Here is a 23,426-nt window from a genome sequence, read left to right as displayed (position 1 = left end):
GAACCTTAAATGCATATGACTAAGTGAAAGAAGCCAATCTGAAAAGGCTACATACAATACGACATTCTGGAAAATGCAAAACTATGGAGACAGTAAAAAGATCGTGGGGAGAGAGGAATGACTAGGTGGAACACAGAGGTAGTTGTTTATGGTAGTGAAACTATTCTGCATAATAGTATAATGGTAGATACACGTCATTATACATTTGTCAAAACCCACAGAAGGTACAACATCAAGAGTGAACCCTAAGGTAAACTAGAGACTTCGGGTGATAACGAGGTGTTGATGTAGGTTCATCGATTGCAAGCAACGTCCTCCTCTTGTGTGGGATGTTGATAGTGGAGGAGGTTGTGCGTGTTTGGGAGTAGGCGGTATAGGAGAACCCCGTACTTTATGCTTGATTTTACTGTGAACCTAAAACTGCTCTAAAAAATGAAGTCTAAAATAACAACAACAACAAACACTAGCTGCCCTGTTGAGGTAAAGCATTGTTACGGGTTATGGAAAGACTTTGGAATTGATTAAAATGAGACCTCTGAGTGTTCCGGAGCGTTTGGAGCAGGGTGGGAATAGGGCGGAGGTTGGGGGATGAGGAGGAGGGGTGCAGAGAAGGAAGCGGAAGCTGGGACCTCAGCTGGCGAGGGTGCTGGGGGCAGAGTCTGCTTGGTGATTGCTGACACGCCCGTGCACAGAGGAAGTAGGAAGGAGCTGATGTCCTGGGCACGAAGGCTCTGCTCTCCCTTCCTCTCTCAGAATGTCCTGACAGTGTGCCAACCACTGAGAGTAATCCCACCACACATGGAACACCCACAGCAAGTAGAGGCCTGGTGGTCCAAGTGAAACTCACAGGAAGGGGAGTGGGGTGGGGGTGGGGGTTGCGAGCTTGCTAAAATGCAGCTTTTTCAGGCTTCATCTCCAGAGGGTCTCCTTTGGTAGGTTTGGGCTGGGCCTTCCAATCTGCATATTTAACAAATGCTCCAGCTGGTTTTGATGTGGGCCATCTTGGACCACACTTTGAGAAACACTAGATGATTTCTTCAACTCTTGTCTAACTTTGTGCGAACTAGTTTCCATTTCACAACCCTAAGGACTTCACTGATTCCAAACATAGAATGAATTCTCAAAAAAAAAAAAACAAAAAACACCACACTTAAATATCCCAGAAAATAGATACAACATTTATAGAAGCATTGTTTGTAATAGCCTCAGACTGGAAAAATGGAAAATGTCCATCAGCAGTAGATGGATAAATAAATTGTGGCAGAGTCATATAATGGAATACTATAATAATGGAAAAAAAAACTACGGCTACATTCAACAACATAGATTAATCTCACAAAGCTGAGGGAAAGAAGCAAGTCTGAAAAGTACATGCTTACAGTATGATTCAATTGATATAAAGGTCAAAAGCAAGCAACACTAAATTATATTGGTTAAGAATCTATACATAGGGGGTAAGACCATAAAGAGAAGCAAGGCAACGATTATCATAAAAGTCAGGAGAGTGGTTCCTTCTTGGGGAGAGGAAGGAGGTGTGATCAGGAGGATGCGTGGGGGAGCTGCAACACTGTTGTTTCCTGACCTGTGTGGTGATTACACGGTGTTCATTTTATAATCCTTCAAACTGTACATATTACTTGTATGCATTCCTGTATGTGCATCTCACAATAAGGAAAAATAAAAATTAAAAATTAAAAGAATTTTTAAGCCCCCCCCGCCACTCCCAATGTGTCGTATGTTATCCTTATAGGGGAGTCAAAGACAGCCGTCGGCAACTGTCTCCCCACCAGAGGCTCTCCATTTGGGGGCAGTGACTTGGCCTCCGCCACGGTTCTGTCCCTCACAGCGCCTTGCCTATCGCTTCTCCTCTCCTTCCTTTTCCTTCCAGCCAACAGACATTTCCTGGCTGCCAACAATGTACTGTGTCCTGGAGAGACCAAGCTGAACTAGACAGCGGTCCTGCTCTCAAGGAGCTCACAGCTCAGGGGCAGAGACAATTAACAGGAATTTATACTGTTGGGGGGTAAGAACGGGAGCTGGGGATAAAGGAGCACCTTACACAAGCTTGGTAGGCCAGGCAAGCTTCCTGAGGAAAGTCATCATCATCATCATCATCATTTAAAATAATGAACTTTACCACGAATGAAGATAAATCCTTGTTATGTATTTATTTGTCTTTTTTCCCCCACTTCTGCCCTCCCTTCTCTGCTAGCTCCCTTCCTTCTTCCTTCCCTCTCCCTCCCCCAGTCCCTTCCTCCATCCCTCCATCCCTGCTTTGCCCACTCCGCCCCACTCCGTCCTGCCCTCGCACTTTTCCCCTCCTTCCCTTCCTGGCTCCTTCTCTTGCTCACTCCTTTCCCTCCTCATTTGCTCCCTGTTCCATCCGCTGCTCCATCCCACCCCACTTCCCTAGCATAAGCGCTTTTTAAACAATCAGGTAATTCTAAAAATGATCTTAGAAGACAGGCTATCCCCATTTCACAGCTGACAAAACTGAGGCTGTGACAGATGAATTAAATTTCCCAAGGTCATGCAGCTAAGTAAGTGGCAGAGACCTGTTTCAAACCCAGATCTCTGACTCCAAAGTCCTTGTGCTTGTTGACTACATACACTACATCCACTGGTTCAAAATGGCTGAATGGTTGAATTTGATGGGAGTAGCAAGGAGTGAAGCTGGAATGATATGCAGAAGTTGACTATAAAGAGGCTTATATACCCTATTACATGAGAATAATGGAGAGTCACACAAGGGTTTTTAAGGAATGGGTTGATATCATCAAACACAGGTACATAAAAATCTTTGATAAATATTTGTTTAATTGAAAAGAATTGCAAAAAGGTTGAAGCGTAAGGCAAAGAGCACTGTATTAGGAGTGACGATACCTGTGCTGTCCCCAGTGGGCTTCAAGACTCCGACTAGCCACTCATCCTTTTGGGGCCTCGGTTTCCTCCTCTGCTGTATGAGAGGACTGAACTAGGACTTGAGAGCCTCCAGGTGGGTTCCAGCTCTGGTATTCTGTGCTATTCTGAATCTAAGTTCACATTTTCATGGGGATGAGGCTCCTATCCGTAGGCATCAGGATTGTTCAGGTCAGCTTAGTGTCTCCAGCTAAGCGGAGCCTGGTGGAATGGGTATGTATTTGCAGATGGTAAAGAAGAACGAGTCTTCCTTTTGGAGAGAACAGCATGTGCCAAGGCTCGGAGCTCTGAAAGCATCTGGATTTTTCAGGGAGCACTGGCTCATTTGTTGAGGGTACAGCAAAAGCGGTTTGGTTTGGGGAAGGAGAAGGAGAGGAGGCTTGACAAATAGGTTGGGATGAGGTTGTGCCTCCATAGATTTGCCTATTCTGGACATTTTAGATAAATGGAACTATGCGGTCTCTTATGACTGGTTTCTTTCACTTAGCATCATGTTTTCAAAGTTAACCACGTTGTAGTGGGCATCAACACCACTCCTTTGTATTGCAGCATAATGCCTTATCATCTTTAACCTGAATCTACAAGACCTGCCTTGGAATGTCTGCCCTCCTCACATCCCTTTTCAGCAAATCTGCCACTGCCCACTGCGCTCTGAACAGTCACCTGACTTTGCCTTATCAAACCTGGGAGGAGGGAGAAGGGGAGGGGTTGGTGACTTCCTTTCCCTGCCCCTTCTCAGTCTCCCTTCCTTGCAGTAAGCGTGGCTAAGAAAAGACAAATCCACAAACCCTTGGCTTATCATTTACGCTGTCCACAGCCATATCAGTGGGAGATACATCAGGTCTCTGGAACCCAAGAAGTTCCCTGAGCACAAAGACACAGTACAATCCTTTGTATGTCATGTAAGTTCTCTGGCCTAGTGTCCAATGCTTTGTTCTTGGCACAAACACTTCCCAAAGCCCACTCCAGATCTTTCCCAGAAGAGGACACTAATTAGACTAGGGATGACCCCAAGTCACCTTCTACTTCATTTGCACATCAGTATTCTCAGTACAATTAGGGATGCCTGTAGTGGGACTTTCAGATGGGTTACACCATCTGCTTCATTTGGACAAACCACACCTATATTCTGGCACCTCTCTTGTCCTCACAAGGTGGTCGATATTTTGCAGTCTTCCTCATTATTTATCTGCTCTCCACAGTGTCTGGCTGAACTCTACTAGTTCCTTGCGTTTAACTGACTTATCACATCCTATTTCTAGCTAGCCCTGAAACATTTCCCTCCTCCAATCTGTTCTCCTCTAACCAATACTACCGAACATTCTCCAACCTTATATGCTTTGCTAAATTTATCTTCCTTCCAAAAGAAACCCAGGCCTGCATTTCCCACGTCCTTGTCTCCCATCTAATAGTCATTATGTCTTTTTTAACACTGATAAATTGTTAGTACAAAATTTTTTAAAAGACCATTGATTATGTCCTCTCTATTTTTCTCTATTTTCATAATTGATAACCTGGTCGTTCAATGTCATGCCAGCTTTGGATTCACATAATTTGGGTTGACCGTTATCCAGAATTTCTTTTAGATTCTGATGAAAACACATTTGTTCATTACAACCACCTTTCAGTTCATTGTGTTACCTTCCCTCTTTATCATCATAATGAACTAATGGCTCCTTCAACACATTCAACTGGTTGCAGTTCACTGTAATGTTCAATTTTTCACTTCTTGGTCAGATAAAACCCACCATTATCCCAAATATCTACACGTCCAGCTAGATGGTAGGATCTGTGAGGACAAGGCTGTCACTCAACATTTGTACCCTCAGTGCTTGGCTCTAGATAGGCAGGCAAAGAAAAGTCAAATGAAAGAATGTATCCTCATTTCCACATTCCCTCTTCCCTTTCCTCACAGAAACAGGCTGTTGTGGGGGAAGAAATACGCTCTTGGCCCATTTTCTGACCCACAATCTGGACTTGATGGAAGGACATGGGATTCTCTCTTATGAAAACTGGGCAACTTGGCTTCAGAAACAAGGGCTAATGAGCACGAGTGCCTGAAGCGACCCTTGTTAACCTCTGACAGCTGGAGGCGAAGGCTTTCCACTGGGATCGTGTCAATCAGGCCAAAGCTGAGGTTTTGGGGGAATCTGGGGGCCCGGCTGCAGGAGTGAGTCATGCCCCGGAGCTTAGCTGGACCATTTCCCGCTTCTAGTTCCATCCCAAACCTCCCTCTTCATTTTACTTCGTGGCTTAAATATGGGGATTTATTTATTTAATTAAATTAAAAAAAGCTTCTCGTTGCCACCCAGCCAGAGTCACATGCTGTGGTGTGTGCCTCTGTGGAGACCAAGGACGTGAGGAGATTTAACGACAAAATCAAATAATCAGGCTTTCTAGGTGGAATAAGCAGCCTTTGACTTGGGTGAGTGGGAAATCTATGAAGCTATCTGGGATTCTCATTAGGCCCAAGAAACAAAGTTCTGAGAAAAAAATTTAGAGGCAGTGAGGCAACTTCTTTTTTCTTATAGAAGGCGGGTGTGTGTGTGTGTGTGTGTGTGTGTGTGTGTGTTGGGAAAGGTATGAATTGGGTTTTTATGGAGCAAAAGTGAGCCCAGCTGGGCTGGCCTGGTGGTGTAGTGGTTAAGTTCGCGTGCTCTGCTTTGAAGGCTTGGGGTTCGTAGGTTCGGATCCCAGGCGCGGACCTATACACTGCTCATCAAGCCATGCTGTGGCAGGCGTCCCACACATAAAGTAGAGGAAGATGGGCACAGATGTTAGCCCAGGGCCAATCTTCCTCAGGAAAAAGAGGAGGATTGGCAATGGAGGTTAGCTCAGGGCTAATCTTCCTCACCAAAAAAATAAAAGGAAAAAAAAAACAGCCCAGCTGAACTGGGTGAGACCAAAGCCTCTGTCCACTCTCTGAATCTCCCCTTTGGTTCTCTGTAGATTTCCCCAACATTTCCTGAGTCTCAAAGTGGATTCTCCCTGCTCATCTAATTGCCACATGGAGAATACTTTAGGAGAACAATAAGTGGCTTTTATATTTTCACATATAACTGTGTAACTCAAAGGAAATGGCAAAGAACCAACTGACTAAGTGCCTTCTAAGTTACAGGAACTATTCTCAGTATTTACAACTTTAGCAAATTTTAAACCAGCTAACAAGGTGCTGGTGTTGAACGTCTTTGGTGAACAGATGAGAAGCCTGTGTAATTAGCATATTGTCGTTTTGTGTGAAGGAGATTTCCTCAACAATTGTGCAAACTTGAAAATAAGATGTCCTCCAATATATGGTAAGTTTTTGCTCCATAATCAATACTTATAATACCAATTTACAGCAACCCTCTTTTCCCATGAATAGTAAAAGCAAGTTTCATGATGTCCCTTTCCCAAAAGATCTCCAATTCTGAATCAGCAAAGTCAGAATGTATGAGGTTTTAATGTATTAAATTTAATTGAAAACTAGGTAAGTGGATTTGCTTCTGACTTTAAGAACTTGCCCTTTTTGGTCTGAGATTTGATATAAAATCCTGCAGTAAGTGATCAACATAGAAAAGATTTTTTTTAAAAAAAGCTAAAAACAAGTGAACAGGAAATATGATTACATTTCCGAGTTTGCACCTGAGTTCTCGAAGGAGAGCAGTCAGAGATAATATTTCCCAGCAGTCAGCAGAACATATGTTAAATTAGGAAAGTAGTCACATCGCTTTGGGAATTGCCCATTTTGCCTACTCTTCTCTTTAGTTCCATGAATTTGTAAACCATAAAACAGTTGGCCGGTTCAAACACTGCCCAGGTCTAGTTGTGTTTTTCCTGAATTTTCCCACACTGTTCAAAACGTTGCTTGAGTTTTAGTTTTGCTTTTCATGTTTTGGTATCATGGGGCTTCTGGGACAAACCCACGCTGTCGCAGAGTGGTTTATGATTATACTGTGTGTGCCACCTTCCTCCTCTTCTAATCCTGTCCTCCGTTAAACCAGGCAGAGCCTCACACCACAGGGATCCCTCTTGGCCGGAGGAGAGCAGCCAAGGCCAAGCCCTTCATGTGCTGCACCTGTGCACCGGCCGGGGACTGTCATTAGACGCTTTTTTCAAAAGTTAGGGTTATGTACAAGACTGCTCCTGGGGAGTCATCCATTTCTCATATCCGGTCAGGCCACGTATTTCTCCTCATTCTCAAGGCCTTAGAAAGAAGGAGGACTATATATGCTTTTACTTTAGAGAGCTTTAAGGACAAGCTTTAGCAAAAATACAAGGATGATTTATAATCTGCACATTAATGGCTTCTCTAAACATAGGACTTCCCAAAGGACGAGCAGTTTGTCCATTTAAAATGTCACATGGTACTATCTTTCCTTCTGTCTTCTCTTTCTCCCAATTCTGTCTGAAGTTTAAATTCAACTAACAGGGGGCCTGCCCCGTGCCTTAGCGGTTAAGCACGAGCGCTCTGCTACTGGCGGCCCGAGTTCGGATCCTGGGTGCGCACCGACACACCGCTTCTCCGGCCATGGTGCGGCCGCGTCCCACATACAGCAACTAGAAGGATGTGCAACTATGACATACAACTATCAACTGGGGCTTTGGGGAGAAAAAAAAAAGGAGGAGGATTGGCAATAGATGTTAGCTCAGAGCCGGTCTTCCTCAGCAAAAAGAGGAGGATTAGCATGGATGTTAGCTCAGGGCTCATCTTCCTCACAAAATAAATAAGTAAATAAGTAAATAAATAAATAAAATAAATTCAACTAACAGATTTTTTACAGACATGAAAAAAAAATCATCTTTTCTAAAAGTGACCTTTCTAAAACAGATCTGATCAGTCATTTCCCTATTTAAAGTTACCCAGTGGTTCCCTCCATTACCTGCAGTATTTAGCTCAAATTTTCTTTCTTTTTTTTTTTTTTTAAAGATTTTATTTATTTATTTTTTCCCCCCAAAGCCCCAGTAGCTAGTTGTATGTCACAGCTGCACTTCCTTCTAGTTGCTGTATGTGGGACATGGCCTCAGCATGGCTGGAGAAGCGGTGCGTTGGTGCGTGCCCAGGATCTGAACCTGGGCCGCCAGCAGCGGAGCGCGCGCACTTAACCGCTAAGCCACGGGGCCGGCCCTCAAATTTTCTAGGATCGTCTAGAACTGTGCTATTTATTGTAGTAGCCATGCGTGGCTACTGAACACTTGAAAGGTGGCTAGTACAACGGAGGAACTGAATTTTTAATATTATGAAATTAAAATTAATTTAACTTTTAAAACTGGTATTTGATTCGGTTACTGGAAAATTAAAAAATATATGGAACAACTTGGGTATGTGAAATCTACCTTTTCTACCATAAATTTTATGAAATGCAAATACAATTCTGGTATTTCTGACGAAAATTTCGCATCTGAATTGAGATATGCTTAAGTACCAGATTTTGAAGACATATTAAAAAAAAGAATGTAAAAAATCTCAATTTTTATATCTATTACATGTTGAAATTATAATACTTAGGATATAGTAGGTTAAATAAAATGTATTGTTAAATTAATTTCATTTGTTTCTTTTTACTTCTTTTTGGTTAATGTGACTACTAGGACATTTTAAATTACATATGTGGCCCACATTATATTTCTGTTGGACAATGCTGATCTAGAAAATGTATTGAATGAAGGAGGAATGAATGAATGAATGAACGGATTCAAGACCCCTCACAGCCTTGCCTCACTTTGCTTTTCAGTCTAGCCTGCCTCTACTTTAATTCATCTGTTTGGCACTACATCCTGTGCTGACGTTATTGAGCCCCCAAGTGTCAGTGCCTTTGTCCCTTCTCCTCCATCTGTCATGAAGTTGTACTCATCCTTAGGACCCAGCCCAAATGTCTTCTTCTCTCTGAAGCCTTTATCTACCTTTCCAGGCCCAAGCTCTGTGCTCCCAAAGACCTGGAACATTCTGTCAATCCTAGTACTACATCTATCACCTGGCTAGGGGTGCAGATTTTCATGCGTCTTTTTTCCTCTCTGAATTCCTAGCATGAAGCACCATGCCTGGGACATTAGAGATGCCCCATCAATGTCAGTGACTAGTCAGGGACCTCAGATGGACCAGCACCAATTCTCTGCCAGTGGAATCCATGGCAGCGGCTCCGGGAGAGGTTCTGAGTTGAGGGAAGCCCATGGAAGGGTCTGCCCCGAGACGGGTGAAGGCAAAACCCACCATGTGATGAAAGCAGCCACAGAGGAAGGAAGTCAAGAATGTGTACAGGAGAGAACAAAGGTCTGGAGTTCTCTTCCGCCTGCTGTTCTGGGAGGATACAGGCCGCAGTGAGCACAACTCATTTCAACAGGACCGCAGCGGGGCAAAGAATATTGCACTGAATCAAAAGCTCTTTGCAGGAATCTAGTGAAGGCCTGAGAGTCAGGAGGGGAGGGGGCTGGAGAGAAGACTGTTTCAAGCAGAGTCATAAAGAATGAGTTTCAGTCTCTCCGAGACAGATGGAAGGTTCATGCCTCATTTGTCAAGTGAGAGGAGAGAACCTTAGGGCTCCTGGAAGTCGCTTTCTCCTTCAAAGTGAAAACCTTTCTTGTTTTCGAGCCAGCAGGCAGGACGGAGGGTTGTCTCCAAGTCCAGGTTGCTGGTGGCTGTCACCCTGGGGAGTGCTGCCTCGGGACTGAGGAGTAAACTTGGCTGAGGTGGGACATCGATAGAAGGGGCCAAACATCCAGGAACTGGGAAATCCCAGAGCTTTTCTCTGTTCAGAGCTCTTCTCAGGGCAATGTGGAGAGAAAGGGGAGTGGAAACGAATGGGTTAAAAAAACCTCTGCTTAGACTAGCTTAGCAGTCTCTCCCACCAGAAACAAAAGCCCAAATAAGGGGGTTTGTTTACTGCATAGTTGTCAGTAGTAGACAAATAGAACCCAACTAGAAAGAAACTAGTTGAATAAATTATAGAATATCCATATTATGGAATATTACATAACTATTAAAAAGAAAACATTATTGTGATATGTATTGACTTCCAGATGTTCCCAAGAAATGTGTACAGGATGGTAGTATTTTCATGAAATCAGAACTCTCCACCACAGGGGGAGGGTGTGTTTATACAGAGTAGATAGGTTGAGGTGAGAGAGAGAGAGGGTGAGAGAGTGACAGAGAGAGAACAAGAGAGAAAGAAGAAGGAGGAGGAGGAAGGCAGGGAGGTGGAAAGATACACAAGAAACTGTTCACGCTGGTTTTTTTTTTTTTTTAGTGAGGAAGATTAGCCCTGAGCTAAACAACTGTTGCCAATCCTCCTCTTTTTGCTGAGGAAGATTGGCCCTGGACTAACATCCGTGCCCATCTTCCTCCACTTTATATGTGGGACGCCGCCACAGCATGGCTTGATGAGCAGTGCATAGGTCCGCTCCTGTGATCTGAACCTGCAAACCCGGGCCCGCCGAAGCAGAGCGTGCAAACTTAACCACTATGCCCCTGGGCCGGCTCCTCAGACTGGTTTTTTGAAGGGAGTAAGATTGCAAGGAGCATTGTTAGTTGTTTTATAAATAGATAGATAGATACCTTTACTCTTCCCTTTATTGTAGTGAGCATTACTTTAGTAATTTGAAAAAAAGAAATCCTTTGAGTAAATCTAATCCCAGCCACCAACGTGAACACGACAATTTTAACGCAGCAAGGACCACTGGATCACCTGCTGATGCTCTCCTCTGTGTAGCCTATTTGATGGATCTTCAAAGAATCTCAAGGAAACACCCTCTCCCGCCCCTTACCTCCTGGGGCATGGGATCTGGCAAGCATCCCTTGATAAAGCCTCTCCCAACTTCCCACTAAAATATCCATGGAGACCAAGAAAAAAGTGAGGAGTCATAGGAATTCTGAAAACTGGGCTTGTTACTTATTGCCAATGGAACTAGATTCCATAATGTGCTCCTGACCCAGAAAATGACCAGAAAAGCAGATATCTGTCCTTCTGCTACATGGCCATGATTTTCAAAGGCAAGAGTTCTCCCTATGCTCCACCAGGACATATTTTTCTATATCTGACTTATGACCGTATTCCCAAAAGAACAACTGAAGGGAGTGGGGACGCATGCCAAACTTGGAGGAGCGGCCCTGGTGCAGGAGGGGCAAGCAGGAAGAGCCCTGGGAGCAAGGGCATCGCAGGGCACAGGGTCCCTGCTCAGCCCCCTCAACCCCGCAATTCCACATTAGGTGCCAGCTTCCCAGATGCTGGAGACCAGAGGAGGAGCTGTGCACCCTGGTGTGCCCTCCAGCGTGAGATCTGAGCACGACCAGTCCTGAGTGCCACCAGTACTTAAGGGCACATAAAATGAGATTAATGCCAATCTGCATATCCTGTGGGTCTGGAGGATTCCCCTCCACCTCCACCCCTGAATGGGAGGATGTAGCAGATTATAGTTTCCAAAAATGCTAGCAACACTATCTCCCACCCACGTACTCTTCTGAATGTGACTTTGCCACTCACCCATCAAGAGATGGTGTATAACCACCATCCCTTACAACCTGGGCTGGCCTTCTCGTAACCCGTAGAAAGTAGTAGAAGCGACACTGTGTAACTTCCTAGGCAAGGTCAGAAGAAGCCTTGCAGCTCCTGCCTTGGGCCCTTGGAACATTCACTGGAGGCTATCACTGGGGCACCAGCTTTGGACCCCAGGAGCAATGCTGTGAGGAGCGCAGCCATTCCAGAGAGGTCACAGATAGGCGCTCTGGTTGACAGTTCTGGCTAAGCCATCTCAGCTCAGGCAGCAGACATGTGAATGAAGAACCATCTCTGAAGTGGACACAACAACCCTAGCTGGGGTAGCCCCCGGTGTCTGAGTCATCCCAGCTGAGGCCCCAAACACCAGGGAGCAGAGAAGAGACATCCCCACCATGCTTCTTTCAAATTCCTGATGTGCAGAGGCCACAAGTATCAAATCATGGTGCTTGTTTTACACCACTAAATTTCGAGGTGGTTTATTAGCAACAACAGTAGATAACCAGAATAGAAGATAAGTGAACTTAAACAAATTGAGATTTCTGGGGGAAAAAACTACAGAAAAAGGCAAAAGGCCACTATTCCAGTGACTCAGAAGGAGAGAAGACCCTTGAAAATCATATAATGCAGAACCTGGAAAATTTTTAAATAAAATTTTTGAATACTCGACAATAAGTATTTATTGAGTACCTTTTTTTTTCTTATGCCAGGCTCAGTGCTACACACTGGGGATACAGCTGTCAACAAGACAGACATAATTCTTCCCACCAGAGAACTGACTTTCTATTGGTAGCTACAGAGAAGTAAAGAAGTAATTATAACAAAGCATGATAAATACAAAGAGGAGAAAGAAACAAGGCTCTAAGAACACACAGGAAGGACAATTAATGTGCACTGTTGCTAGTTTCACCAGAATGTAAGAAGACATGGTTGCTAGGAAACAAGAACAGAAAGTCATGAAATGAGAACAGGCTCAGACTGAAAAGGCAACAGTGTGAGAAGAAAAGAATAAGCTAAGGTAAACAAAAATACACATGAGAATTAAAATCAATGTCGGCAGCTAGAGAGCAGGAATGATGGTGTAAAAAACTGAATTGAATGGGGCTGGCCCCATGGTGTAGCAGTTAAGTGCGCGTGCTCCGCTGCCGACGGACTGGATTCGGGTCCCAGGAGCACACGGACGCACCGCTTGTCAGGCCACGCTGTGGCGGCATCCCACGTAAAGTGGAGGAAGATCAGTATGGATGTTAGCTCAGGGCCAATCTTCCTCCCCCAAAAAAGAGGAGGATTGGCATGGATGTTAGCTCAGGGCTGATCTTCCTCACAAAAGAAACCCCAAAAAACAAACAAAAAAGCTGAATTGGGAATGTGGAAGACAAATTTGGGATTTTCCCCAGAAAGTAGATTGCAAAAAAATGAAAATAATGGAGTGGGTTACAGATATGGAACTGTGCTCTCCAGTAAGGAAGTCACTGCCCCGTTGTTGCTATTGAGCACTTGAAATATGGCTACTCAGAATGGAGATGCGCTGTCTGTGTAAAATACACAATGGATTTAAAAAAAAAAAAAATTAGCATTACCTGTTTCTTTTTACTTTTTTTTTTTTTTGGTGCGGAAGATCGGCCCTGGGCTAACATCTGTTGCCAATCCTCCTCTTTTTGCTTGAAGAAGATTGTCTCTGAGCTAACACCCGTGCCCATCTTCCTCTATTTTGTACGGGGGACGCCACCACTGCATGGCTTGATAAGCAGTGTGTAGGTCCACACCCGGGATCCGAACCTGCGAACCCCTGGCCACTGTAGTGGAGTGCATCGAACTTTAACCACTAGGCCATCAGGGCTGGTTCAATGTTTACTTATTTTTGATCAAAAAATATTATGACCTAACTTTTATATCCAGTGCAACTCATTTGTATGTAAAGTCACCATAGGGACATTCTCAGATATTCAGAGAGAAATTGAACTGAAAATTAGTTGGAGTTCCTTTAGACAACTGAAAGAAGTATCAAAATTAAGAATTCCAGTACAGAGAATTCAAGGCATAAAGTAATCCTGGGCTTTCCTTTACTTGTTAGACTCCAAGCCAAGCAGTCTAGTCAAGTAAGGGTTATCAAGCAGATTTTGCATCCAAGGGGGGAAATGTGGTGTTATGGTGCCTTCTGCTTCCACTCCTTTTATGGCAGGACCAGGGACTGCATTACTCATCTCCATTCGTCAGGTCACAGGAAGTCTCCCGCCAGACTGGATGACTACCCAGAACAATATGGGTACTGCTGTGTTTCAGGACTTAACTAAAAATGGCTAAACTATTTTTTTTTAATTTTTTTTTTTTGTGAGGAAGATCAGCCCTGAGCTAACATCCGTGCTAATCCTCCTTTTTTTGCTGAGGAAGACCAGCTCTGAGCTAACATCCATTGCCAATCCTCCTCTTTTTTTGTCCCCAAAGCCCCCCAGTAGATAGTTGTATGTCATAGTTGCACATCCTTCTAGTTGCTGTATGTGGGACACGGTGTCAGCATGGCCACAGAAGCGGTGCGTCGGTGGGCGCCAGGGGTCCGAACCCCGGGCTGCCAGCAGCGAGCGCGCGCACTCAACCGCTAAGCCACGGGGTCGCCCCGGCTAAACTATTTATGAAGTTGGGACACTGCAGCAGAAGAATGCTGAATAAAAACCTATTTTCTCCTTTACAAAAGCAGAGTTGTGAAGGAACTGGATTTTCTGCATCTGTAAAATGCATGTTTGATAAGTCATTGGCCTCTCTCTCTATTTTTTTAATTGATTAAGACCAATAAATAATCCAGGGACAGCTATCATCTGTTATCAGGCCCTTTTCATCTATGGCCTGGGGTGTTTCTGGGCTAATTATACCATGAGCAAAAAGTATATAAAAAATGGGGAAAAACAAATGTTGCCCAATTACGGCAACAAGAAAATAACTCAAAATGTTCATTAGTGGTTATCTTTGAATGGAAAAATTCTGGAAAATTTTTGTCTTTATACTCTTAAATTTTCTTTTTTTAAAGAATTTTATTTATTTATTTCCCGCCTCCCAAAGCCCCAGTAGATAGTTGCGTGTCATAGCTGCACATCCTTCCAGTTGCTGTATGTGGGACGCGGCCTCAGCATGGCCGGAGAAGCGGTGCGCGCCCGGGATCCGAACCCGGGTCGCCAGCAGCGGAGCGCGGGCACCCAACCGCCAAGCCACAGGGCCGGCCCCAATACTCTTAAATTTTCTAGTTTGTTTTTTTTTTAAAAGTAGTTGTTACTTTTAGACTTAGAAAAATGAGAGATTTTAAGGATCAATTTATACAATTCTGTACATGCCACTCGAGGGCGCTATTTCTGGGGTTTCTCCAGTTCACAACAAGCCCTTCTTTTCAGGGAATTCCTTGTCTCCCACCCAATTCCCAGGGAAGAGTCCCAGACAACTATGTTTATATCAGTCAGATCTTAATTCAAATGCTACCTCCCCAGAGACTTTCCGAACACCCAACTAAAACACACCCCCACCCCCGACAACTCACTCTTCTGTTTTATTCATAGAGCCTATCCTATTAGCAATTATTTTACTTTCTTGTCTACCGTTTTTCTCTTCCCAGTGAGGGACTTCGTCTGTCTTGTTTACTGCTGTGTTTCCAGCACCAAGAACAGTGTCTGACATGTTGTATGCACTCAGTGTTGTATCCTCAGAACAAATGGAAAAGCCCCAGGTGAGCCCACCTGCCTGGCCATAGCTGAAAGGACCAGGGAGAAGAGCCTGAGCAAAGCAAGGCCAATCAGAAAATTTCTCTCTGGAATTTGGAACTGTTGTGGGAACTTGTGAATGTGGAAGCTGCAGGATGGCCATATTCTGGCTTCTGGGCCAGAAAGAGAGAAAAATCTGATGGGAGAGAGAAGGTGAGGACGTGTGTGAGAAGCAGAGGGGAGCAAGGCGCCAGAGCCGTCCTGGTCCTGCTGCGTGTCAGCTCTGGGGCGCATCACCTTATAATTAAGTTCCGTGTTTCAGGTTGGCCAGCTGGAGTTGGGGCCTGTTACCTATAACCAAAGAGTCCTGACTGACATACCCATGGTCACGACATTTTATTTTTTCTGAGAATCACAGAGTGATAGAGCCAGAGGATTCCAGGAGATTATCTTCTGTCCATCCATTTTCTTTTAGGATGAAGTTCACAAAGCTCGTTCGCACCACCGTGCCTCAGGCTCTCTGATGCTCAGGCCAGTGTTTTCTCCACCAGGGAGGCTTTGGCCAGTTATTGTGCTTTTCACCCCCAAATGCTACCTTTCAATTGTTTTTTCAATAATAAATGCTCCCACTCAAGGTGAAAAAAAGCTTCCTCTTATGGGTTAACTCCAGTGAACTGGGTGTGACTATCACACTGCTGTGCTGAGAAAGTTCCTGAGGCAGCGTCCAGACTGGGTAGCAAAGGAGTGCCACAGCTCTCCGGGCAGGGAGGAAGGGAGTGGAACGGAGTCAAGTTGTGTTCTAACTCTTTCTCAGATACACAGCAAAGCTGCTTTACGAGAGGGGAAACAGTTGAAAAGTCAGGGCTCTATTGTATCACATACGCCTCTGCCCCTTGGCTTATGTTACAAAGAGTTCTGACTTTATCCTGTGATGATGGCACAGTAAGGACATAAGGAACAAGGCAGTGACTCTGTAAATTCTGCTTGGCTTTTCTATTACCTTTGTTTGAAATTGCATTGCACTTTCTTTGGCTAGCTGCTGGCCAAGAGGGCTGACTGTCATCAGGCAGGGGTCAGCTGGTGGATTCAATACAAGCATAACTGGGCAACACCGAGGCCTGAGGGAAGTGCTTTGGAGGCTGGGCTGTTTCTGGGCTGGACCACAGCGGGGCTCTAATTCCAAAATAAATCTCACTGAGCTACTGATTTGTCTCACTTGCATCTTGAAGTGCATTCACCACCCCCACCTGGTTTAAGAAAACCCCTTAAGCCATCTAGGAGCCCACCTGGATGGTGGGCAGCCCTGCCTTGGGCTCCATAAGCCAGTGAGACAGGGAGGGGGTGCTAACAATCCAAAGAACATCACGGGAACAAGACACAAGCTGTCACTTAGAATCCATGGAGAGAGGAAGCTGTTGCAAGAAGACCAGGCAGGAGCCCAGAGGCCAGAGAGCACGAAGGGACAGAGGCTGTCCCCTTCCCCAATGGAAAACAAGCCTGCCCCCTCCCTGCTTCTCCTCCGGTCTCCCTTCTGTAGTCCGAGCTGCTGGCAAACCCCATGGGGCACCTGCGAACAATTCTCACCTCCCGGGGCCCAGCACTCCAGCCCTGCTGTCTCTAGACGAGGTGGGAGAGGAAGCTGGCTCATCTCTGTGGCTGCGTGGGGAGAGGACAGCCCAGGGCAGAGGCTTCCCCAGAGGCCCGCTGGGGGTTCTGAGGGCTGGAGCCCACACTGCTCTGGAGTCAGGGCTGGAGTGGTTCTAAATATTTGCAAAGTGGATCATACATGTTACCTTACCATGGACCCAGCTGCCAGCATCTCCAAAACGCAGGGGAAGCTGAAGAGACAAGCCAAATGGGACTGGAAACTTCCTTTCCCACTAACTAAGGAGGATTCCAGAAGTCAGATTTATCTGAGAACTCAGCCCCTGTATCCATGTGCCAATCATTTGTGAGTGTGTAGAATCTGGGCTGGAATAACACAAGAGAGAGATAAAAGGGATTTTCTGACTCCGAAAGTGGTGAAACTCTGAATTACTTAGGGATTTTCTCACCTCTACCAATCGTTTTTCTTTTTGTGAGGAAGATGGGCCCCTGAGCTAACATCTGTGCCCATCTTCCTCTATTTTGTATTTGGGACACTGCCACAGCATGGCTTGATGAGTGGTGCGTAAGTCCGCGCCGGGGATTCGAACCTGCGAAGCCTGGGCCGCTGAAGCAGAGCGTGTGAACTTAACCACTGCGCCACCAGGCCGGCTCCTCACCTCTACCAATCTTGAAAGTGGAAGAAGTTCTCTTCTATCTGGATAATTTCCGTATGTGGTCCAGGCTGCACAAAGAGTGGAAATCACTCACCTCGGACAGGCCTTTGAAACCCTGAATTCTTAAGACCCTGCTCTTATATAATGCACTTTTTGTTTGCTTGTTTTTAAAGATCTGAGTCTTTGTTTTCTGTGGTAACTGGAGGTTACACGAATCACAACACACAGGTTTCATCTTGCACATCAATTGGTAGCCGCTGCCCGGAGTGCTGTGTTCACAAACATTCTGAGGCCACACCCGGGTACTGCAGGAAAGAGTGCCACGATGGATCAGCAGTGCCTGCCGTGGATACGGAAGTTGGGGACGGTGGCTCTCATGCCACGTGTCTCACATTCCTGAGTTAAATCAGGGGCATCTCTCAGACTTCTATACCCAGGGCTAAGATCTTAAGATTCTGCAAAATGGACCTCTTACCTTCTAACGGGTTTAGAAGATAATAATTTATTATCAATGGTTTTCCCCAAGGAATTGATAACGTGGCTGCCTCAGAGACAAGTTTTACGACTGATGTCCCCTATTCACTTCCCTGAATCACAAGAAGCAGGTGTCCACTCTCCCTACTCTGCTTTGGCTCCTCAGGATTTGGTTCCTGGATCACTGTCCCAGCCTCCCAGTGGTCTCCTAGCCTTACCTTCTTGGGGTCCGTTCTCCACAAGACTGGCGGAGGGAGCGTCTAAATCAAAACCCTGACCACGCCTGTCCCCTTCCGTGGTTCCCGTCATCTCAGGACAATTGTCTGCTCCCACATAAGGTTCATCTTGATCCAGTCCTTGCTTGTCTCTCCATCCCCATCTCTTGCTCCTCTTTTTCCTTGGCACTTTGTGTCACAGCCAAGCCCAGTTCCTTGTCTCTCCTGACCTTTCTCACTTGGGCTCCTTCTGTGTGGAGTGCCCCACTCCCTCCCAGCACCCCCACCCTGTGGCTCAGCTTTGTTCTCCTCCTGAGGCCTTCCTCGATGCCTTTCCTTCCCCCTCAGACTGTGTTCAAGGGCCCTCAGACCTTACTCTGTGCCCGCTTGGATCCCACATGGTGCTCACAGGTTTGTCTCTCTCCCCGCTAACACCCTAGGCTCTAGCAGGCAAGAGCCACATCTTATCATCTGCTCCAAACCACCAGGGCAATGGACGGCCCATGGGAGGTGCTTGACACATATTTATTAAATAAGTGAAGGGATGGAGATTGGTAGTTTTCCCAAATTCATGAAATTAATGCTGACTCAGCATGGATTATTACTCATGATCATTAAGTTGATGCTATCCATTTCCACAGTCTCTTCAGTGTTTCACCTAATTACCTGTTCTCCTGCTCCCATGTGCTACTGCTCCCAATGTAAGTTACTGCTAGAAATTGAGGCAAAGGAGCCAAGAGCAATTATGAACTATATAAAAATCTAGAAATTCAAAGTTGTTGAATTTTAGATCTAGATAAGATCTTTCTGATCATCCTGTTCAGCTGAGGTCTAGAAGGCAGCGCTTATGCCTCATCCATGTCCCCCTCCCTCCCTTTTTCTCTCTCTCGCTCTTTCTTGGAAAAACTATAATAGCATACATGAAAACTGTATGACCAGCTTTTCATAGTCCATATAATGACAGATATTTAATTTTGATTGATACCAAAGTGAAGAGAGTAAGGGACCCATATTTTGGCCCAAATCGTGCAGCTGTATGCAGCTCTGATTCCCAGATCCTTAACCAAAATTTTCCCAGTTTTTTCTCTTTTCTTGGAAAAAAAAAAAAAAGGGTAACTGGCTCATTTTGGTGAGGGGAAGTGAAATAATTCACCTTATGTAGCTGTGTCTTCGTCTCATAGTAGGCGATCAAGGGGATGGATGCTCGGTAGTAGGTTTCAAGGTGCTTGGCGATGGTGGCGGTGTTGTCATCCGCGTGAGGGCTGCCCCGGCTCCTCTGGAGAAGGCGGTTGGTCATGGTGTCTGCCGAGCAGTCCATACAGATCACCAAGTGTGGGTCTCCAATCTAGGGGTGGGGAGCACAACATGATCAGAAATTCCACTCTGCGATGTTCTGGAAAGACCTGGGACCCCCAGTTCTTTCCTTTCTTGGCCTTCTGATTCCTCTCAAGCTCCCACAACTACATCGCGGCAGAGTTGGGACTGGACTTCATGGCTTTCCATACACTGCCTCAGAACCGTCTCTTGCCCTCAGCTTTTGTCACCTTACGTAATGTGGGAATTAGATAGTAAGCTATGCAATGCAGTCACAATCTGTCCTCCATACTAAGGGGAGGAGTGTGTGTGTGTGTTTGTTTCTTCCTGGAAGCCTTCCCTGACCTACTGAGGCAGAGCTAATCTCTTCCTCCTTTGTACCAGCATTATATCTTATACCAGCCACCAGTAGTGTGATGTGACCCCCACACTGCGTGGGGGTCAGCAGAGCATAATGGTTGAACGCACAAAGGTTGAAGTCAGGCTGCTTAGGGTCGAATCCTGGTGTGGTGACTTGTCTCCATGATGGTTGTCATCAATTCCTTGCCTCAGTATACTTTAAGCTCTTCCCCCACTGAGACATAGGGTCCATTCCTCCACCTCCTTGAGTCTGGGCTGACCTATAACTGTTTCGACCAACAGAATACAGTGGAAATGATGCCACATGCTTTTAGAAGCAAGATCATAAGAAATTTTGCAGTTTCTGGCTGGTCAGCTGCCATCTAAGATGTCCAGCTCCTCTGACTGCTAAGCTGCAAGGAAGCACAAGCTAGCCACACGAGAGGCCATGTGGACAGAGATGCCGGCCCAACCCTCCGCTGTTTTAGACATTCCAGCCCCTGGCTCCAGACATGTGCACTCAGCCTTAGCCACTGTCTGACTGCAGCTATATAAAGGATCCCAAGTGAAAGCCAGCCAGCCAAGCCCATCAACCCTCAGAACCTATTAGAGAAAATAGCGAATTGTTATTTTAAGCAACCTGGCTTTATCCTTAACTAAAAGTCTCACTCAATTTCTCTGCACCCAAGTTTTCTCATTTATATAACGAAGATGATCATAAATTGCTGTGAGGATTAAAGAAAATTAAGTAAGGTAATGTAGGCATGTTGCTTGGCATATAGCAAACAATAAGGCTTAGCTATTACGCTTATTTCCCGTGTTAGGCTACGATCTCTCTGTGTGCAGGAGGTGGGAGTGCTCAGCTCCCGATCCCAGGTCGTGCATACAGTAGGTGATTAAGAAATGTTTGAATGAATGAATGACAGTGACATGATTAGTAGCATGAATCTCCCCATTTCCCCATCCTTCTCTTAAGTGTTCTTTTGCTCCTGATGTCTCAGAGAGATGCCAACCTTGCCTCCACTACGACCCCCAACTCTGGATCAACAGAAACTTGCTCCCTCCTGATCTTGCAGTAGTCAGGCTGTAAGTAAACGAAGGCTTGCTGCCCCACTGTGGAAAGTGCCCAGGATGGCTGGGAAGAAAGTCAGGCTGGGGGAGGACTCGTAGGCAACACATGGAATCATAAGTTCCTTGTGAGTGTTGATCAAACATTTATCTGCCCCCTGGTGAGGGATGTGCTTTAAGGAACAGAGTGGAAAAATTCTCCAAAATCTGGAAGAGTGAAATAAACCTCTGGAATACGTCATGCAACTTTACTGCCTGTATTAATTGGAAAACAAAATGAGCATCTGACAATGGCTGGGTGAAGGTTTAGAAGAAAATGACCCTGGTCCACCAGCAGAGGGCGAGCTTGGGAGGCAGGCTAGGGTTCAGTTGCAGAGTTTGGCTCCCTGGAGCAGTTGCTGTTTGGGGCTGCGTGAGGAGACTAAGCTCTTTTTCTAATTGTGGGGGGTTTTCAGGCTGTGTGAGGAGACTAAGCACTTTTTCTAATTGTGGGGGGTTTTCAGGCCACTCTTGGGGACAGGAAAGATAATTCAGGGACTCATTCAGGTACAAACAGAGATAATGTGTATCTGAGCAGGAGCTGGCAGTAAATGACCCTCTGGACCAAAATAAGCGCAGGACCCCAGGTAGCTTTGCCTTCCACGTTGATTCTCCAGGCGTGGTCCACAGACCAGCAGCACAGGCGTTGCTAGGGAGCTTGTCAGAAATGCGGTCTCAGGCACGGTCCCCAACCTGCTCAATCAGAGTCTGCATTTTAAGAAGACTGCCTGGGGATTCTTCACAAAATAATAGTTTGAGAAGCTGCTCTACCAAACCATTTCCTCCTGCCAAGACTAAGGGGTTTGACCTAACCTCTCTCTCCTGGAATCAGCATTCCTTTCCTATGTAAAGAGCTATCAAGTAGCCATTCCATTTGGAAGTGGCCTGTACCACTGATGTTTTCAATATCTAAAAATGTTTGAAATGTCTGAATGAAATACCATTTAATTATTTTTCAAAACACTGACATACACCTTTAGGAAGTCCCTTGGAGCAGCTCCCTGGTTCCCAGCTCTGCCTCTTTTTCATGGGACTGTGGTCAGCTTCTAGCATCACGTGAGTGAGAGAGCGGAGAACTCTGCCCTTGTCTGAATGAATCAGAGACTTGGGGACAGCTCCCTGTCCCCGACATCACTCTGCCGGTGTCCCTGCGATTCTGCCACAGCAGCACTGGGTGCTTCACGGCCTGTGCGTATTCAGGGATCCCCACCAGCGCACAAGGGCCCTTGGAGGGTGGTCAAGACACCCGTAGCAGCATTCCAGCAGCTGACCACACTGTGCTAAGGGCTTTATGGATGGCCATCCTTTAACCCTTTCAGCACCCCTGTCGGGGGTATTATCTCTACCTTAAGGAGGAGGAAATGGAGGGCCAGCCCCGGTTAAGTTTGGCACGCTCCACTTCAGTGGGCTGGGTTCGGTTACCCGGTGCGGACCTACACCACTCGTTTGTCAGTGGCCATGCTGGGCGGTTGCCCAAGGTCACTGAGGACTAGTTAGTGACAGTTCTGAACCAGCTGTGTTTAACTCCAAAGCCTAGTGACTTCACCCTGGTGGAGGGCGCCAGAGCCTTCAGACTGAGTCTCAGGCCAGATGCTTGGTGGGCCAAATGGAGCCAGGAGAGGAGGGCGGGGTAGAGGGAAAGGAAGTGGGTGGGGTCAGAGGTCACGGGCACTGTACTTTACAGAGCTGGCTCTCGCTGCCTCTTGGGGTCTAGCTGGGGTCAGCATTCACTCGGCTGAGAGCAGCCACCAGGATGAGGGCGTCGGCTTCAGTGGACTTGTGACAGTGGCTCTGCCTTGGTAGTTCCAGCAGGAGGAACGGGAGGAGGAGTTTACCCTGCTCTCCTCTGACCCCCACTCTAGTTTTCTTCTGATTAAGTCAGGACACTGGTTAGGCCACATTTACCAGTGGGCAGGGTGACTCTCTTGTGTTGAGAATAACAGCTGTCTTGTTCTCTCTGGGTGCCTCAATTTCCTCATTTTAAAGTGAGGATAATAATAGTTTCTACCTCAGTAGGATGATTGTGAGGATTAAACGGGTTAATACATGTCAGGTGCCTGGCCCATGTCAAGCACTATATAAATGTGAGCTCATATTATTTAATGTGGGCCTGGCAATAGACTCATCCCTTTGAACTGTAAAAGCCCCTGTTGGTCAGATTTGGGTTTAGAAAGAGTCAGAGGCCCCACCCACATTTTTAGCCTAAGTCACATGCTCCAGCATATTTACCAGTCTCATTGCACCCCGGAGGTGGGGGGTGGGGGGGGAGTGTGAAGGTCCCTGGCTAACAATGAAGCGGCCTGCCTATTCCCATTTGCTCCCACCCCTGGGGTATATCCCCTTGGGAATCTCACTAGAGGTAGGGAATCTGGGTCATTCCAGCATTCCTGAACACACAACCCTAACAATAGTAATACCACCCCACTGCCAACATAACTTCAGCCCCCACACTGCCATAACACAGCTCAAAGTTCTACAACGAACCAGAAGTAAGATGAAGAGAGCAGAAAATCTCAAGCGGAAAATCCCAAGGTGTTCCCCCAGGCACCCTACAAGTCCAAACAACTAGAACACACCATCTAGAAAGTCGCTTGGCCTGACTCAACCTTTTTCTGTTAAGAGCTCATTCTGAAGATTAGAATACAT

General features: G+C 46.0%; 1 protein-coding gene across 1 annotated transcript in view; it reads right to left on the bottom strand.

Annotated features, from left to right (window-relative positions):
• AK5 (adenylate kinase 5) overlaps positions 1 to 23,426 on the bottom strand; it is a 228,669-nt gene that overhangs the window by 1,965 nt on the left and 203,278 nt on the right. The window contains exon 13 of the mRNA XM_058538359.1: positions 19,174 to 19,365. Within this exon, the coding sequence (XP_058394342.1) occupies positions 19,174 to 19,365 (192 nt within the window). The remainder of the gene's footprint in view (positions 1 to 19,173; positions 19,366 to 23,426) is intronic.

The sequence above is a fragment of the Diceros bicornis genome, chromosome 4, assembly GCF_020826845.1.
Source record: "Diceros bicornis minor isolate mBicDic1 chromosome 4, mDicBic1.mat.cur, whole genome shotgun sequence".
Classification (NCBI taxonomy): domain Eukaryota; kingdom Metazoa; phylum Chordata; class Mammalia; order Perissodactyla; family Rhinocerotidae; genus Diceros; species Diceros bicornis.
Note: the sequence above shows the minus strand (reverse complement) of the source record. Positions and strands in the feature narration are given on the sequence as shown.